At 36.6% G+C, this 17,903-nt stretch overlaps 5 protein-coding genes and 2 non-coding genes across 8 annotated transcripts; 3 read left to right on the forward strand and 4 right to left on the reverse strand.

The window, feature by feature from the left end:
* The first annotated feature begins 238 nt into the window (after positions 1-238).
* Y75B8A.31 (FAM172 family protein homolog Y75B8A.31) lies at positions 239-3,511 on the forward strand. The gene is made up of 6 exons (NM_067203.7): positions 239-421; positions 490-753; positions 807-926; positions 2,266-2,394; positions 3,041-3,175; positions 3,342-3,511. The coding sequence occupies exons 1-6, from the start codon at positions 245-247 to the stop codon at positions 3,456-3,458; spliced, it is 942 nt and encodes a 313-aa protein (NP_499604.1). The 5' UTR covers positions 239-244; the 3' UTR covers positions 3,459-3,511.
* Y75B8A.32 (BZIP domain-containing protein) lies at positions 3,495-7,158 on the reverse strand. Its single transcript, NM_067204.7, has 10 exons — positions 7,058-7,158; positions 6,942-7,010; positions 6,737-6,800; positions 6,565-6,621; positions 6,367-6,519; positions 6,251-6,313; positions 5,582-5,710; positions 5,378-5,538; positions 4,989-5,309; positions 3,495-3,929 (listed from the first exon to the last, which is right to left on the reverse strand). The coding sequence occupies exons 1-10, from the start codon at positions 7,121-7,123 to the stop codon at positions 3,678-3,680; spliced, it is 1,335 nt and encodes a 444-aa protein (NP_499605.1). The 5' UTR covers positions 7,124-7,158; the 3' UTR covers positions 3,495-3,677.
* A 1,003-nt stretch (positions 7,159-8,161) lies between these two features.
* Y75B8A.34 (Serpentine receptor class gamma) lies at positions 8,162-10,032 on the forward strand (the record flags this gene model as incomplete). The annotated part of the gene is made up of 4 exons (NM_067205.2): positions 8,162-8,392; positions 8,653-9,051; positions 9,333-9,503; positions 9,612-10,032. The coding sequence occupies 4 exons, from the start codon at positions 8,162-8,164 to the stop codon at positions 9,843-9,845; spliced, it is 1,035 nt and encodes a 344-aa protein (NP_499606.1). The 3' UTR covers positions 9,846-10,032.
* A 3-nt stretch (positions 10,033-10,035) lies between these two features.
* Positions 10,036-10,056, forward strand: 21ur-14837. Its single transcript, NR_052800.1, has one exon.
* A 378-nt stretch (positions 10,057-10,434) lies between these two features.
* Positions 10,435-15,970, reverse strand: Y75B8A.33 (DUF221-domain-containing protein; the record flags this gene model as incomplete). The annotated part of the gene is made up of 6 exons (NM_067206.3): positions 10,435-10,647; positions 12,899-13,180; positions 13,508-13,740; positions 14,774-14,894; positions 15,396-15,541; positions 15,919-15,970. The coding sequence occupies 6 exons, from the start codon at positions 15,968-15,970 to the stop codon at positions 10,456-10,458; spliced, it is 1,026 nt and encodes a 341-aa protein (NP_499607.2). The 3' UTR covers positions 10,435-10,455.
* Positions 15,971-16,071: 101 nt separating this feature from the next.
* On the reverse strand, positions 16,072-17,647 carry his-72 (Histone H3.3 type 2; the record flags this gene model as incomplete). 2 transcript variants are annotated; one of them, NM_001268233.3, is made up of 3 exons in its annotated part: positions 16,254-16,413; positions 16,473-16,761; positions 17,641-17,647. In NM_001268233.3, 3 exons carry the CDS (start codon positions 17,645-17,647, stop codon positions 16,254-16,256), a joined length of 456 nt encoding a protein of 151 aa, NP_001255162.1. The 2 variants fall into 2 exon arrangements, with proteins under 2 accessions (NP_001255163.1, NP_001255162.1); NM_001268234.5 differs by lacking the exon at positions 17,641-17,647 and having other exon boundaries at positions 16,072-16,413.
* Y49E10.36 lies at positions 16,916-17,141 on the reverse strand. The gene has a single exon (NR_101864.1). It is a non-coding gene; the product is annotated as a small nucleolar RNA Y49E10.36 (small nucleolar RNA).
* Positions 17,648-17,903: the final 256 nt, after the last annotated feature.

A 17,903-nucleotide genomic window follows, 5' to 3' on the forward strand; every position in this document is an offset into this window, starting at 1 on the left:
ACCAATGAAAACAGGCGAAATCGACTTTAAATCCAGAGTTTTTCGTGCAAAAATATAAATTCAGTGTAATATTGGCATTGTGCCAGATTGCCAACAGAGCGCGATTGCGCCGTGTGGACGAGAGAAACCTCGGTCGCGGCCAGGAAATTTTTTTTTTTTTTTAATTTTAAAAATTGTTTTTTCGGAAATTTTCTCTGTTCTAACCAGTTTTTTTGCGAATAATTCAAATAAATTTCAGTGAACAATGTCAAGTTTGGCGAAACTCGGGTACTTTTTCGACGAAAAAGGCGTGCTGAAAACGGAGAAGGACAAAAAACCCTTCAAATTCACTACACAGGAGGATTATGAAGAACTGGGAGAAGCAGTTGATCTGGAAGTTTATGAGCTTCTGGAGACACGTTGTGGGCTGAAGAGAAAGGCGGTAAATTAAGAAATTTTTAAAAAATGGAAAAAAAAATTTAAAAATCAAAAAAAAAAATTTTTTTTCAGCTAAAACTTCCAGGAAAAACCGACGAGGATGAGGATCTAAGCTTCATTTTTGTGTCGAAAAATTTCAAAAAAGCTGCAAATCTTCTAGTATTGATCCACGGAAGCGGTGTCGTCAGAGCCGGACAATGGGCTCGTAGACTCATTATCAATGATAATTTGGAGTGTGGAACTCAGATTCCGTATATCGAAAGAGCTATTGAAAATGGATGGGGTGTTGTGGTGATGAACACTAATTTGAATGAAAGTAAAGATCAGGATTTGAAGGTGTGAAAAAACCCGGGAAATTTCGAAAAATTCGCTGAAAAATCGATTTTCAGTACTCCCGCACACCTGTCGAGCACGCTGAAACTGTCTGGATAGCGTGTATTGAGCCATCGAATGCTAAGAGCATCTACGTGGTGGCTCACAGTCGTGGTGGTTACGACACAGCCAGTGTGGTGGGATTTTCAGCACTTTTTTGGCAAAAAAAAGCGAAAAAATCGATGTTTTTCCGATTTTTCAAGGCGAAAATCCCTGTTTTTCTGAATTTTTTAAAGGAAAATGCAATTTTAATCTATTTTCAGCTTTTTTTTTGGCAAAAAAGAGCGAAAAAACGACATATTTCCGGATTTTTAAGGCGAAAATCCCTGTTTTTCTGAATTTTTGAATAAAAATGCGATTTTAAACTGTTTTCAGCTTTTTTTTGGCTAAAAATGAACGAAAAAATTGACTTTTTCCGAATTTTTAAGCCATAAAACCCTGTTTTTCTGAGTTTTTGGATAAAAATGCGATTTTAAACTGTTTTCAGCACTTTTTTTTTGGCAAAAAAGAGTGAAAAAATCGACTTTTTTTTTGATTTTTTAAGGCAAAAAAACCCTGTTTTTTTGAATTTTTGAATAAAAATGGGATTTAAACTGTTTTCAGCTTTTTTTTGGCTAAAAAAGAGCGAAAAAACGACTTTTCTCCGATTTTTTAAGGCAAAAATCCCTGTTTTTCTGATTTTTTTAAAGGAAAATGCAATTTTAATATATTTTCAGCTTTTTTTTTGGCAAAAAAAGCGAAAAAACGACATATTTCCGGATTTTTAAGGCGAAAATCCCTGTTTTTCTGAATTTTTTGAATAAAAATGGGATTTTAAACTATTTTCAGCTTTTTTTGGCGAAAAATCGACATTTTCGCGATTTTTTAAGGCAAAAACCCCTGTTTCAGGTCTCGCCACGACAAAATTGTGTTCAAGGAATAAGAAAAAAAGGTATGCGCCTTTAAAGATTACTGTAATTTCTAATTTTTGTTTCTGTGAAATTTATCGAGTTTTCGTAGTTTTTCTAAATAAAAATATTTTTTAATCTTTTGAAAAAAAATCGAAAAAAATTTTTTTAATTTAGTTTTCGCGATTTTTTTTAAATTTTTTCGATTAAAAAATATTTTTATTTAGAAAAACTACGAAAAATCGATAAATTTCACAGAAACTAAAATTTAAAACTACAGTACTCTTTAAAGGCGCACACTTTTTTGTATTCAACAAAAATTTGTCGCTTCGAGACCCAAAATTGAGGAAAACATGGAATTTTGCCTTAAAAACCCCGTTTTTTCGCTTTTTTTTTGCCGAAAAAAGTCCTGAAATCTGTTTTCAAATTTAAAAACAGCGGAAAATAGTTAAAAATGCATTTTTATTCGAAAAAAAATCGTGTGAAAAATTAAATTACAGTACTCTTTAAAGGCGCACACATTTTTCTATTTAACAAAAATTTGTCGCGTCGAGACCCGCCAAAATCATATAATTTCATTAAATTTCAGCTCAAAAAGTTTGGCGGAGACGATCGTATTTCGAAAATCTGTCTCACTGATTCTCCATGGTTCGAATTTCCGAAAAGTTGTGCACAACGGGCACGTCCATTGTTTGTCGTCAATTTCTTGGCTCACGGGGTAGTTATAAGGACGCAGAAAACGCGCTCCACGGGCAATTGAAGTCTCGTTAAGAATTTGGCGGAAAAATCGGGAATTCAGACCGGTTTTTCGACCAAAAACCTAACGAGACCCATGGTTCGTGGGTGGAGCGTTTCTTATTATCCGTGGAGCGCGTTTTCACGTTTCAATAATATACCGTATTTCCTCTATTAGTCTTGCATGCAAGACTAATTTTCAATTGACCCGTAGGGGTGCAAGACTATTAGAGGCTGCAAGACTAATTTTCGAAGATCCAATAGCTTTGTAAAATTTACCATTCATCGTCAAAAATTAGACATGAAACAGTCAAAATCGTACAATATATATATATATTTATATTATTTTATCTATTATTTGAACACTTTAAAATTTAATTTAGCTAAAAACTGGCAAAATTGTTGAAGTTTTGACAAAATACTGCTGGTCTGGCAAGAATAGGGGTGCAAGACTATTACCGTATTTCCTCTATTAGTCTTGCATGCAATACTAATAGAGGCTGCAAGACTAATTTTCGATTGGTCCGTAGGGGTGCAAGACTAATAGGGGTGCAAGACTAATAGAGGCTGCAAGACTAATAGAGGAAATACGGTAACAATTCTAATAATAATAAAATTTAATTTTCCAGGCTTTGAACTCTCCATCATACAAAGTTCGTGAATATCGTGAGGGGAACGTCGCCGAGCTGTGGGCCGGCACACAGATACACGAGTGGTCCAGTCATTGTGCAATTGATGCAGTTTTTCATATTTTGGAGACTGAAGTGCGTTATTATGCAATCCTGTGGCACGGAATTTTGTACTACACGAGGACAAGTTCGAATTTTTTGGCCAAAAATATGCTCAAACTTGTCCGAGTGTAGTACAAAACCACGCCACAGATACGCAAAAAATAATTAGTAGAGACATTACATACTCTAATTTTTTCAGATGACCCCCTCCAATTACGCGGAAGTTATGGAAGAGGCGAAGAAACTGGTGGTCAAGTCTGAAAATAGCAAGGAATCGGATGATGAGGCCCCGAAATCGAAGAAAATTTGTGTTTGATCTCAATTTGAAGCAGCAATTGACTTTATCTGAAAATATCAATAAATACGGTTCATTATTCAAAGTACGGACATATTACAAGAAATATAAAATATAAAGTTTTTAGAAAATTGTATGGTACCGGGAAAAGAAAAATATTTAAATTACTGGGCACACTACGAGATTGAGCAAAAATATACAAATATACAGCGAAAAATGGGATTTTTACAACTCTATCATTTATGGTGGTTCGAACATATCTGCCCGAAGACCGTCGTGGAAAATATCATCAGGGATACCATTTTCCAATACGAATTGATCTATATGCATTGCGATCTGCTCCAATGTTTCCGAAATTGCTTGGAGCTTTTCGATTTCCACTTCTCCGCATCTGTTTTGATATTCTAACATCTTCGTCTTTGCACTTTGCTTCGCGCGTGTTTTGCTCGATCCCTTCGCTGTTTCTATCAATTTCTCAGCAGCTGAATACATCTGGAATAAGATCAAATAAAAAACCAAACACTGAGACCTACAAAACTTTTCGTTGAGACGCGCTCGCGAAACAAAATCGGTGGCCGATATTATTTATTTTCACGGCCACATAGCAAAACATTTTCGAAAATGTGTGTGGCAGTTTGAGGTAAAAATTCCAAAAAGCACTAGAAAATTGCCTACTTTTAGATCATACTTGGTCAATTTTGCATAATGGTTTTAATTTAACCCTCAAATTTGTAGACCTGCAGAGAAAAACATTACGCGCTAATATATATTTAGGAAGATTTGAAAATACGCACCGCTCATGTTTTTTTGGCGTTACTCACTAAAGGACCGTCAGAAAGTGCCCACATCGGACTTGCATATGAGACCTGTGCCATTCGATAGTGCATGTCTTAAAACGGTTACTCGTGAATTTTTAGCGGTAAAACTCCAGAATCAAGCTCACGGCGGGCTCTCAAAGATCCGAAAATAGCACTTTAACGAAGCATTGGAGGGCCAATTTTCCATATTCACTTTGGTAGCTGATATCTCGTGGATAACTTTTTCACAGAAAAGCCAATATCGCGTGAAGTGCGGCAACTGCTGTTGTTATTTTTATGCTGCTATTCCGTTTCTAATGCTTTTCTCTCAAACAGAAATTTTTTGGTAAAAAACTTTCAACTACAAACTTGTTTTTTACAACAATATCAACAACTTATCAGTTGATGACTTTTCTATAAAAAAATTATCCACGGAGATATGAGCTACCAAAGTGAATTAAGAAAACTGCTTGTTTAGATCGTTACAACGCTTCGTTACAGTGCTATTTTAGGATCTTTGAGAGCCCGCCGTGAGCTTGGTTCTGGAGTTTTGCCGCTAAAAATTCACGTAACCGTTTTAAGATATGGGCTATCGAATGGCATAGGTCTCATATGCAAGTCCGATGGGACGGTTCCCTAGTCAGTAATATAATTTCTTTTCTTATATGTGAAAGGTTTGAAATTTTTTTAAACATTAAAATTGAATCAACTTTTAAATAACAGATATTCACAGAGTGTATTTAAAAAATCTTACTTCCTTTAGATTTCCAATATCTTCCCTGTTTTCCGCCGTTATCTCATTCATTTTCCTATATTCCTCTTGTTGGAGCTTCCCAACGAAGTCTTCGAAGCTCCCGTAAAAATAGTGTGTATTATATCGCTCCGATAGAACTTGATACTTTTCCACAATTTTGTTCCTTCTGAGTTGTGTCTTATACTTGGTTTCGTTCACAAGTGATTCAACTTCCAGATTCTTATTCTGCGCATCCTCAAGTTTCTTTTTTTGCTTTAAATCGTAAGTGGCGGTGTTTGTCCTGTTCTGTTTTTTAATGTGTTTTGTTTTTTCTTCGGGTGTCTGGAAAAAAATAGTTTTGGAGATCCAATCAGAATCGTTCAAAACAATGTTGAAAATTCAAAGATTACCATGCTCATCCGTTCGATTTTTGTCATTCTAGGTTTTTTTCCTGGTAGTTTTTCGGCAGGGATCTTTTTGATGGCAGTTTTGTTTGTTACCCTTTTCACGCTTGGTGTCTTCTTTGCAGGCATTCTTCGAATTGAGGATTTTGGCCTATGAGTTGGCAAATCTAAAGTTTCAAATGTTATGTTTATTCCTAGTAAAAAACATACTCAAAGGTGGAGTAGTATGATTGTTCATCATATTGTGGGGAGCTTGATGTACCTGCATTGACAAATGGACGGGAGTAGATGTAATTTCGGTTTGAGAAATTGGAATTGAAACACTTCTCGTGTTTTCGACTGAAACAGTGATTACATTATAAGATCAAGTGTGAATATTTGTACAAATTTGTTTTTTTTTGTGGAATTTCGAGTTCGCTGTAGATTTGAACTCTCATAATTTGCATATGTAGTAAACTATTACTTTTCCTGGGCAACTTAAATGAAATTTCAAATTTATAATACTGAGTTTTCTCCACTTTTCGAAACTTTTTATAATGTCATTTTGTCATTTAAGCATCACAGCGGTTTTGAGCATTTTCACTACTAGCCGGACTTCTCATTGTTCAAATGTACCCATACCTTTAGTTGTATACAGAATTTGGAAACGTTTGTCATGTAAATTAAATGTTCCTGTTTTATTTTATAAATTTTATTAGCTGAATATTCGATGTTCGTAAGCCATGCGAGAGGTTGGCTTGCAGCTTCAGAAAAAATCCTTTTTTCAAAAAGGTCTTACTTACTATATTTGCCAGAAATAATCCCAATTCAATTTTCAAATAAGAAAACAAGAAACTATGATAAGTTTCTCACAAAAACAGATTCACTTGCTAAACTTACTATCATTATCGTTAAAAAATTCATGTCCTTCTGAGTTGATCGTCTGGATTGGCGGATAATAATCTGAATAATGGAGTTATTGTTCTGAAGAAATTTCTTCTAACACTTTAACGCACCTTCTATCGTTGGCAGTCGATCTTGAGACGGAGCCTGCGGTGGGGTAATTTCCAGAATCAGCTCCCTCGGCTGTTCTATTATTGCAAGCTCACGACCAGCCGTTTGTTCATTCCGATCCTCTTGTTGTTCAAGTCCCCAATCAGTGTCAGAGTCTAAATAAAATTTGTTTTATTAAGTGATAACCTCTGAGCACTAACGGTTATACAACGGATCCGGTGGAGTCTCGTATGAAATGAACGGCGGCGGATTTTGATCTATAAAAGTGTTGACTATTGAAAAACGTTTTTTTTTTTCAGAGTGAATTTCATCAACTTCCCCACTGACTCCACATTCAACACAAATACTTTTTTCTAGTTTTTTAAAACAAACCGTTTTCAGTTGACTTCGCGATTCCCATAATCCAATTATTATCGGCATGGAAATCTTTAGGATTCTAAAAAAACGTAATTTAATCATTGTTAAAGATAAACTTTCCCACTGCGTCTTCAACCTAAAATGAATGTATTGTTAAAAACTTTTCCCAATTCTTTCCTCTCCGATTTTCAGATCTCATTAATTTTTCTGGTGTACATACCAAAGTTATCTCCAATCCACACTCGTTGTTAGTATCAACATCATTGATCATTTCAGTCCATCCATTGTCCTGCAGCGATTCATTTGCGTAATTCAAGAAACAAAAAATAGACGAACCAGATAAGTGCTTCTCTCTGAAGGTGCAATATCGACATGTGCCGAATCCAAGACGAAGTTGTTCATTTTTCAATGCTGCAGCTCAACTTTTTTCCCAATTTCCAAAAAAGTGTATATTTGTGTTACCATTTTTCCCTCTACTAGACTTGCGCCCCTATTAATCTAGTTTGATGGCTTATATTTTGATTGTCATGAACTTATGAAAAGTGTCAACAGGCAAAATGTAGAAAATTATTTCGCACGTATTGTGAACCGAGATATAAGCCGTCAAAGTTGAAAAATGGGGTGCAAGTTTGATAGTGAAAATTCGATTTATTCTACTCAGTCAAGAATTCAGTTGTACAGGGAAAACACGAAAAAACTTGACTGGAAAGCGTTTGAAAAATTGTAAGAAATTAGATAACGCCATCGATTTATATTGTCCATATTTCCTAATGTTAAAAAATAATCAATTGTTTCTGTTCGATCTGCGTCTCTCGTATGAAGCGCCTACTTTGGCGGCGCTTTCGAAAACTAATAAAACAAACATTTTTCAGGTTTTCAGATGGTCAGTCAATGCTTTCGGAAATTAATAAAAATACTAGAATTAAAGGTGGAGTAGCGCCAGTGGAGAAAGTGTTAAAAACTACTCATATGGTGCCAAAATGATTGAATATCATAATAAAACTTTTCAAGTAAATTTTGAAAATTGCCAAAATTTTGAAAAAAAATAGGGGTTGGAACATACGACATTGCTTTGGATTTTCTCAAAAGCTCATATTTTTCAAAATTTTGGCAATTTGCCAAAACTTCAACCCGAAGTGTAATATTGGATAATTTTTAAGTTAAAATGAGGGGGGCAATGACACAGTTGACATAAGAGCACAAATAAAACCCGAAAAGGAAAGCTTGTTAATTTTTCCCAAAAAAAAGGTATCTTGGTCTATGAGTAAGTTCACTTAACCTCTTGAAAATTTGGCATTATACTTACGCTGACATTTTCTAAATAATTATACACTAGTAAATGTGTGGGTTTATTCCCGTGCCTTGCATTACTATTACTCCAACTTCATTTTTTCTTCATTTGTAGTACATATTTTCATTGGCTTAGCTTAGCTTCAAACAATGATTGTGACTAGTCCACCTGTTCTTGATGTGGGGAGTGTAATAGATTTACCCACCTATTGTCTACAACAACCATGCCTAGGCACTAAAACCACAATTGAGGCTTTAAGTTCATCCGGAATTTCGTTTTTCTCAAGCTCAATTCTAGCTCAGAACGTAGTCAGTTTGATCAATTTAGTCATTCAATTGTTCTGCGTTTGCTTTATTTGGAAAAATGGTTATTTGAAATTAGTAAGTATATTATGTACCTGTGAGAAAACACGCGGTTCTGGCTTCCCTCATAAATTGAAATGGAAGAGTTTGTCGAACTAGGCCAGGCCATATCTGGGGTAGATTTACGGCGCGTTGCGTGTCGCGTCGCGGCTCGTGTTTAGTCCGTGTGAAGTACACGACTTTCCCACGCGTTGTCCGGTGAGCGATTGTCAATGGAGCGCGAAAAACTTATTGAGGAAGCCCAGAGCCCCGTGAGAAAACTAAAAATATAATTCCAGAGCACATTCTTCATTATTCTCTTTATTCATTCGTCTATAATCTCACTTCGTGTATTTGTATACATTATCAGTTCACTTGCCAGTGCATTTATTATTGATTCAAGAACTTTATCCGGATTTTATTTTATTCAACCATCGCTGTATTTGGACTACTCCAGTAATTTCTTCTCCGTAGCCATAACATTCCTTATGTCACTAAACCGATGTCTAAGTTTTGGGGCAAAGCCTTTAAACTCCAGAATTTTCGATGGGGCGAATGTAGTTGCTCCGGTTCTTCTAGCACTTTCCAGCTCTATATCATGTGCAGTTATATGCATCAGGTCTTCTTCAATTGAAAGACACTTCCTTCCCACTACAGGATTTATTAACATTGAGACAAAGTTGAATTGGGTTTCCTTGGTAAGATACCGTATTTCCTCTATTAGTATTGCACCCAATTGTTCAACTTTGACAGCTTATATCTCAGTTATCGTTTGTCCTATTCAAAAATTGTCAACTAACAAAATGTTTGTTAGTTCTTTTTCTATCAACTTGTAGTTTATAATATATTGATATCTTAAAAATGAACCGAGATATAGCGTTTCCAAGTTAGGTAGTCGGGTGCAATACTAATAGAGGAAATACGGTACTCATTATTTAGGCCAAAAGTTGTCTTTCTTTTTTTTAAATTTTTTTTTCAGTTTATAAACCGAATGTTCTTCATTTTCCCACTCGCCTCTATTGCATGCTACATTGTTTTATTTTACGTTCTACGGAGCCAAAACAAGCAGGCTTTCACCAAATCCAAAAGCCGGAATCAAGGAGAGCAAAAGGTATTTGTGCAGCTCTTGATAACTGCCATACTGTATGGGGTGAGTTGATATGTAGACCAGGAGTGTGCGGCGAGCTCTACAAATTTTGAAATTCGCGGCACAATCCTGAAATATTTAGGCTTAAAAATCGTATAATATACTTTACAGGTAACTCAAATATTCTATGAAGCCATTGCATTCTTTCTTATAACTGAAACTTCACTTAAGCTATTCCTTATTTCCATATTCAATGTATTAAATTATCTTCCTGAAATATCTCTGCCCCTGTCAGTGATTGCCAGCAAAATTCGACTTGGCGAAAAACGAATCGCACGTGTTGCTCCAAAACTAACACTTGAAATGAATAGTGTGAAAGCTGTAACAACTGGTGATAAAATTTAAAGTTTAAATGTAAAGTAGGGCTTCCGTGTAGGCGTAGGCGACCGTCAGGTTTCAGGCAGGCCCTGAAACCGCGCCTGCCTACCATGGAAGCCCTAGTTTATATGAAATATTTTTTTAATTATGGAGTAATACTTTAATACATACTGTTTTAAACATTCTATATTTTATGAATTTAATAAACAATTTTTATTGCAAAAATAGAAATGACGGCTGCTTCGAAGGTCTTGAAATTAGAGTTTTTCAAATTATCAATAAATTCTGAGCAGCTTTAAAATAAGCATTCTATCAAAAATTATCACGTGGTGTCAGATTGTCCCATAACGTTTTGATCTACAAAAAATGCGGGAATTTTTTCCCCACAAAATGTGACGTCAGCACGTTCTTAACCATGCGAAATCAGTTGAGAAGTCTGCGTCTCGTTACCCGCTTTTATTGTAGATCACACCGTTATGGGGCATTCAGAAGTTTTTTTTTTGAAGCTTTGAACTACCTAATATTGAATTTTCAGTTATTCATTTATAAGTTTACACTATATAATTATTTTGAGATTTTTTTTTCAGAGCGGGTGGGTCTTATTAATAACAAGCAAAACTTTTATTCAACTCTGTAATTAATCATGTTTCTGATGATCAATGTTCTCTTGGGCTTTCGAATTTTTCTGGATTTGTCCGATTTTTGATTCCTCTCCTTCTGTGATTGAATTCAAGAATGCCGGGCGTACAGTGTCCTCCTTTCCAACCAATGCACAATAGATTCTCACCACAAGCTCAGCAATACGATAGGTCGTCAAGAAGAAGAGGATCTGAATTTTAATGAGCTTATTGTACGGGGAAAAAATATTTATTCTGAGACTGGTTTAAGTTAGGTAGGTAAGGCTAGGTAGGTTAAGTTAGGTAGGTAGAAATAGGCATTCAAGTGCTAGGCGGCAGCGGGCCAAAGGAAACCTACTCAGTTTGAATTTAGTTTGTTTTTTTTGGAAATTCTAAAAATCGGAAGCCTGAAAAAAGCGGACGTTCTTTGGTTTTTTTTGTTTCTAAAAATAAAAAAATTTCCGGCAAATCGAAAAATTGCCGGAATCGAACTTTTCCGGCAAATCGGCAAGCCGACAATTTCCCAAGTTGCCGAAAAATCATCGGCAACTTGGTATCCGGCAAGCGGCAAGTCGGCAATTTGCCAAAAATGAAAATTTCCGGCAAATCGGCAAGCCGACAATTGCCGCCCACCACTGCATGTGATGTCAAACTGTCTCATTTCAGTTTGATCTACAAAAAATGCGGGAATTTTTCGCCCAAAAAACTGTGACGTCAGCACGTTCTTAACCATGCGAAATCAGTTGAAAAGTCTGCGTATCTTCTCCCGCATTTTTTGTAGATAAAACCGAAATGAGACAGTTTGACACCACGTGCCACTGTATTACGGGAACTCACAATTCTGAGAATGCGTATTACACAACACATTTGACGCGCAAAATATCTCGTAGCGAAAACTACAGTAATCCTTTACAGGACTACTGTAGCGCTTGTGTCGATTTACGGGATCTCGATTTTTTTGAAATCTTCGATGTATCGATAGAATATCAAAACAAGGAAAAAGCGAAGAAAATGGAATATAGCCGATCGAGCCCGTAAATCGACACAAGCGCTACAGTAGTCATTTAAAGGTGGTGTACCGAAATCTGGGAAATATTTTTAACTGACTCCAAATTTTCCCCTGATTCCGAATATCTATGTGAAAAAATTCAAAAAAAATTCCCTGATTTTATATTTGAGCTTGAAATCGCGATTTTCATTTGTGCACCCGTGAGATTTTTCAAACGCAAAATGTTGCCGCGCAACGACACTCCGCTAAACAGTGCGCGTTTGTGTAGATTTACGGGATTTATTTTTTGCCTATTATTTATTTTCCTTCAGATTTAACGGGTTTTCACCGTTTTTTCTCAAGTTTTTGCCAAAATGTTCGAGATTATTCATAAGGAAAGCAAAGAAAAGTAGAATATAAAGAAAATTTATTTTAAAAAACACAAAAAACAGACAGGAAACACATTTCAGCATATAATTAGACGAGTGGCGTTGATGCAGCGGCGAAGATGGTCGAAGTTGATCGGAAATCTGAAAACTCGGAAGTTTTATTAATTATGTTGCTGTTCGTGAATGAAATTTCAATTGTTAAAAGCATACATATATTTTAATTATATTTTTCTTCGGCATTGCTGCAAAACAGAGTAATTGTAAGATTTCTTGACAGCTTCTCAATTTAATTAAGGAAAGTGGTATGAAAATTTTTAATTTAGCCTTTTAACAAGTGACTTACTTTAAATCCTTTTCTGTTGTGGATCGTCCTGAAACTGGGTGATTTTGCAGGTCTGCCTGAAAAATTCGTTTTAAAGTTATTAAATTAGCGTTTTTACAACGAAATTAAACTCAATTGACTTAAACACGTGTTAAGAAGAATATTTTTGCAAAAACTAGAGAAAAAAACGGTGAAAAACCGTTAAATCTGAAGGAAAATAAATAATAGGCAAAAAATAAATCCCGTAAATCTACACAAACGCGCACTGTTTAGCGGAGTGTCGTTGCGCGGCAACATTTTGCGTTTGAAAAATCTCACGGGTGCACAAATGAAAATCGCGATTTCAAGCTCAAATATAAAATCAGGGAATTTTTTTTGAATTTTTTCACATAGATATTCGGAATCAGGGGAAAATTTGGAGTCAATTAAAAATATTTCCCAGATTTCGGTACACCACCTTTAAAGGATTACTCTAGTTTTCTTTTCGCTACGAGATATTTTGCGCGTCAAATATGTTGCGCAATACGCATTCTCAGAAATTTTGGGTTCCCGTAATATGATCACCACAAAAAATTGTGCTGCTATGAAAAAAAATTTTTTAATCCGTTTAAAAAATTCCCAGATTTTGATTTTTTTTTAAATTTGCAAATTTTTTAAGAATATAAAAACATATACCAAGTTTCAGCTTGAAATAAAAAAAGGAAATTCCCGCATTTTTGTAGATCAAACCCACGTGTTGATATCTAAATTTTAAACTTCTTTACCTGACACACCACTCCCCAAATCACAAACACATAACTGTTCACATCACGTTTTCCAATCAAAATCGACGAATCAAGTCCAACAGCGAAATTCGAGACTGCTCTCATATTCTCACTAATTTCATTCGGATCACGCATCCAAGTGTGATAGCAGGCAAGTAGGAAAAGGCATGTGGCATAGAGTGAGAAGTAGAGAAGAGCTGGAGAAATTGGAAGAAAGGCTTTCATGGCTCGTTGGGATAGGGATTTCCACGAGGATTTGATGTCGTATTGGGTGGAGGAAATCTGGAATTGAAATTGAGAAGGGATGTTAAAGATGGAGTAGCGGCAGTGGGGAAAGTGATAAATACTACTCCTATGGTCCCAAAATGGCCGAATATCACAATAAAAATTTTCAAAAAATTTTTAAAATTTTTTATTTACTGTCAAAAAGTGACTCATTTTTTAAATACCACTCATAATTTTGGAAGTCGACCAAAAAAAATAATTTTTTCGTACATTTTTATACTTTAATTTTGTTTTAAAATTTTGGCAATTTGCCAAAACTTTGACAAAATCCCCACTGGCGCTACTCCACCTTTAAATATCTGAAAATTCAAATAAAAATTATACCGATTTGATTTCCACCTTCTTCTGCTCGGATTTCTGTTTGCGGAAGTCTAGAACAAAATCAGTAAATTCATTTTCATCGCCTAATGTCTCATAAATGCCCATATCATCTAAAAATCCTTCCAGCTTTTGATCAGTCCACAGCACGAAGCGAAGAACATTCCAGCCGTATACAAGAGAGCCCACCAAGGTGTAGATCACAATGTACCAGGAGTATCTATCGTTTATATCGGCATCTGAGGAACGGGAAATATTATCGGACTTCGGCAAATCGGCAAATTGTCGTATATCAACATTTCCGGCAAATTGGCAAACCAGCAAATTGCCGTTTTGCCGGACTTGCCGGAAAATCGGCACTTACCAAAAAACTTCCGGTAAATTGTGATTTTGCACTTTTTTTGCAAGTTTCAGAATTTCAATTTTAATCGGCAAAATTGTATGAATGTTCCTACATCTATTTTGAAAAATAAGCAAATTTTAGGAAAATATCTTTTTAAAAAAACGGCCAAGAAATTTCAAAAAGGCACAGTTTTAAGTCGCTCTAAACATTTCCGGCAAATGGGCAATTTGCTGAAAACCAAAATTTCCGGCAAATCAGCAAACCGGCAAACCGGCAATTTGCCGATTTAAGCTGCTTCAGAGCTGATTTAGTCGAGTTATAGCGTTTTGAAAAACACCAAAATTTTCTATTAAAAATATGTATTTAACTCTAATTTTTTGAGAATTTTGAGCTGAAGCTTGTATGGTATTTTAATTTTGAAAAAACAATTCGCAAGTATTTTATTAACTTGAAAACAACTTTTTTTTTCAATTTTTGGATTTTTTGGCAATTTCAAAACGCTATAACTAGGCTGAATTTGCTCTGAGGCAGGTAAATGGGCTCATATTACCGGAAAAATTTTAAGAATGCGTATTGTGCAACATATTTGACGCGCAAAATATCTCGTAGCGAAAAGAAAACTACAGTAATTCTTTCAATGACTATTGTAGTGTGGATTTACGGTTTATTTATTTTTAGAACATTCAAATTAGGTAAAGAAATGGAAAAAAATTAATACGAAGAACCCAAAGACAATAGAATATCGCTGATGGAGCCCGTAAATCGACACAAGCGCTACAGTAGTCATTTAAAGAATTACTGTAGTTTTCTTTTCGCTACGAGATATTTTGAGCGTAAAATGCGTTGCGCAATACGCATTTTCAGAATTTTGTGTCTCCGTAATAAGTATTTTATAAAACTAATAATATGGCATATCGAATTCAACTTACCAACTCCGATAAAAGTACTGACAACGAATAGAATATCTCTTTTCGGAGGCCCATCAATCGTTTTATTCGCTAAAACCAATTCCATGTCAGCATTCCACAGAACAGTAGAGAAATCAATGTGCTATAATTGAAATTTAGTTTTTTTTTCAAATTCACGGGCTTCTGGCCTTCCTCATTGAATTGTTCGCGCTCCATTGACAATCGCCCTGGGAAAGTCGTGTACTCCACACGGACAAATGCATTTCGTTTTACAATCGAACCGCGACGCGACACGCAACGCGCCGTAAATCTACCCCAGATATGGCCTGGCCTAGTTCGGCAAAAAACTCTTCCATTTCAATTTATGAGGGAAGCCAGAAATCCGTGCAAAAAAACACGGGTTTCTGGCATTTCTCATTGAATTTTCGCGCTCCATTGGCAATCGCCTGCCGGACAACGCGTGGAAAAGTGTAGTGTACTCCACACGGACAAATACATCGGTTTTACAACTAAAAACGAGCCGCGACGCGACACGCAACGCGCCGTAAACCTACACAAAATCTCGCGGACTCAAAATGGCCTAGTTCGGCAAACTCTGCCATTTCGATTTATGAGGGAGGCCAGAATTCCGTGAAAAACTTACAGAAGAGTTTTCCATCGCTGCATCCGTCGCGTTCTGAGCAATCTCTTGTGCTAGATCCCATGAATCGAAGGTGATATAGGTGTTCTTTTTGATTGTGAAGACACCGAGAACAAGAAGCCCAATGATGAGAAAAAAGAAGGAAACATCTGAATTTGGTATTATCCATCACAGAATTTTCCAAAAAATTGCGGGATTTTTATCGATTTTTCATATAGTTGTTCGTTGAAAAAATATTTATTTCTTCAAAAACTAAAATAAAACTATTTATTTACAAAAAAATCGATGAAAACTCCGCAACTACACAAGTTCGAAACTACAGTAATCTTTAAAGGCGCACACCTTTTTGAAAAATTTAGGTTAGATGGGTCTCGGCGCGGAAAAAGCATGCAATGAAATCAATTTATTTTTTGCGTTTTGCGCGCCAAGACCCATCTGATAGATTTTCTACAGTAATTTTAAAGGTACATACAGAAAATTAATATTTTTAATGTGAATTTCGCGACGAGACCCTTTTAAAACTTACTGATAAATAGTCGCTGGCGTTTTTTACTATTTCCAATGACTCGAAGAAACATTTTTTTTGTGAATTCAGAGCATGAATTTAGTGAATTCAATTCAAAACTGCGGCGGCGTGGAATATAGTTGCTAGGCGTTCATATGATGTTGCTAGACTACTGAAGCACACGAAACTTTATTTTTTTTTGTTGGAGTTCAACATGAAATTCAGCAATTTACGAATAAAATAAGACATAAAGAACGGAGAGAAAAGTGGTGATGAGATCGGCGGTTCGATCGCAAAAATCAATTTTCGGGATGGAAAAATACGAGGATTATGGTACAAGTTGGATTAAATGAATATTAAAAGTGCTTCGAGAATTGGTGATGGAGCTTAAGCACGTTCTCCGCGGATGCGTCTGGCGAGTTGCATGTCCTTTGGCATGATGGTGACGCGCTTGGCGTGGATGGCGCACAGGTTGGTGTCCTCGAAGAGTCCGACGAGGTATGCTTCAGATGCCTCCTGGAAAAAAAAAAAGATTTTAATTAATTTTTTTTAAATTTCAAATTCAAACTACAAACCTGGAGAGCTCCGATGGCAGCCGACTGGAAGCGGAGATCAGTCTTGAAGTCCTGGGCAATCTCACGAACGAGACGTTGGAAAGGAAGCTTGCGGATGAGAAGCTCAGTCGACTTCTGGTAACGACGAATCTCACGGAGAGCGACAGTTCCTGGACGGTAACGATGTGGCTTCTTGACTCCTCCGGTGGTTGGAGCCGATTTGCGGGCGGCCTTGGTGGCCAACTGCTTTCTTGGAGCCTTTCCTCCGGTGGATTTACGAGCGGTTTGCTTGGTACGAGCCATTGTTGTTCTGGAAATTGAGAATTGAGAATGGTTGGAATAGTGAGGAAATGTGAGAGCAGAAGGAGAAGAAGGAAGAGTAGAAGAAGAATCAATATGAAATGGCCCTACGCGTTGCGGTCGCGTCGCGTGTCACTATCGATCGATATTGATTCAGGGAAAGATGGAGCCAAGAATTCTTGTTTGCAGTTTATTCTAGACATTTATATACAGAGCACACAGAAAATGTACTCTTAATATTTAATTTAAAGTACGAATTGGTACAGCAGATGCTCAATAAACTGATGAGCAGCTGCATACAGAAGGATGAATGAAGGAATCGACCGCACCACATATGATTGAAAAAGCGCGCGCACCCTGACACCACCGCGTTGCGGTCGCGTCACGGTCGAAATGCGCGCGCTTAGTAGGTGCGCTGCGGTCGCGTCGCGTGTTCGATCGATAACGTAGGATTTCGGAAGTGATGATGAAATAGGAGGTGTAGGAAATTGCGAAATTCTCATAAAATTTGAAAAAGTTGCTGAATTATTCAAGACTACGTATTTCTAAATTCTTTTCTAAAAAAATTAGTTTTGTTAAGAAGTTTTCTGCTGATTTTCCTGATTTTAATGGATAATCCCGTAAAACCGCACTGAAATTCTCGCCGCGACGCGGCCGCTTCGCGCATAAACGTGGCATCTAACTAGGTCGAAATCGATGCTAAGCCGATAAATTCTTAAGAAACATCTACTTTAATGGACTACTTCCAACCTATACCGAAAAAGGCTGTCAACTCGAGAGTACAAAATAAGCCTGTGGAAAAAAAAGGAGAAGAAATGAGCCAAATTGCAGTATAAAGCCCGCAAAATGGTCCGAAAAGTTGGGAGAGCGCGCGCGCACACGCACGCACCTCTCATCACGACGACAAACAGAACAACTGACAATATATATTCGAATGGTGTCGGGGCGGGGCGGGAACGAGTAAGAAGTACGAAGCCAAATTGGTGTCCACACTATAACGTTTGATACTCAGCCAACACGAAGACACGTGACGACACAGAGAGCAAAGACTTGGCATTGTGCCAAGTCTCCGCCTCCTCCCCCCTTTTGTCGTATCGATTTTGTGGGGTCTGGACCAAATCCGGATTAAAGCTGGAAAACTTATGCCAAGAA

The sequence above is a fragment of the Caenorhabditis elegans genome, chromosome III (genome assembly GCF_000002985.6).
Source record: "Caenorhabditis elegans chromosome III".
NCBI classification, from domain to species: domain Eukaryota; kingdom Metazoa; phylum Nematoda; class Chromadorea; order Rhabditida; family Rhabditidae; genus Caenorhabditis; species Caenorhabditis elegans.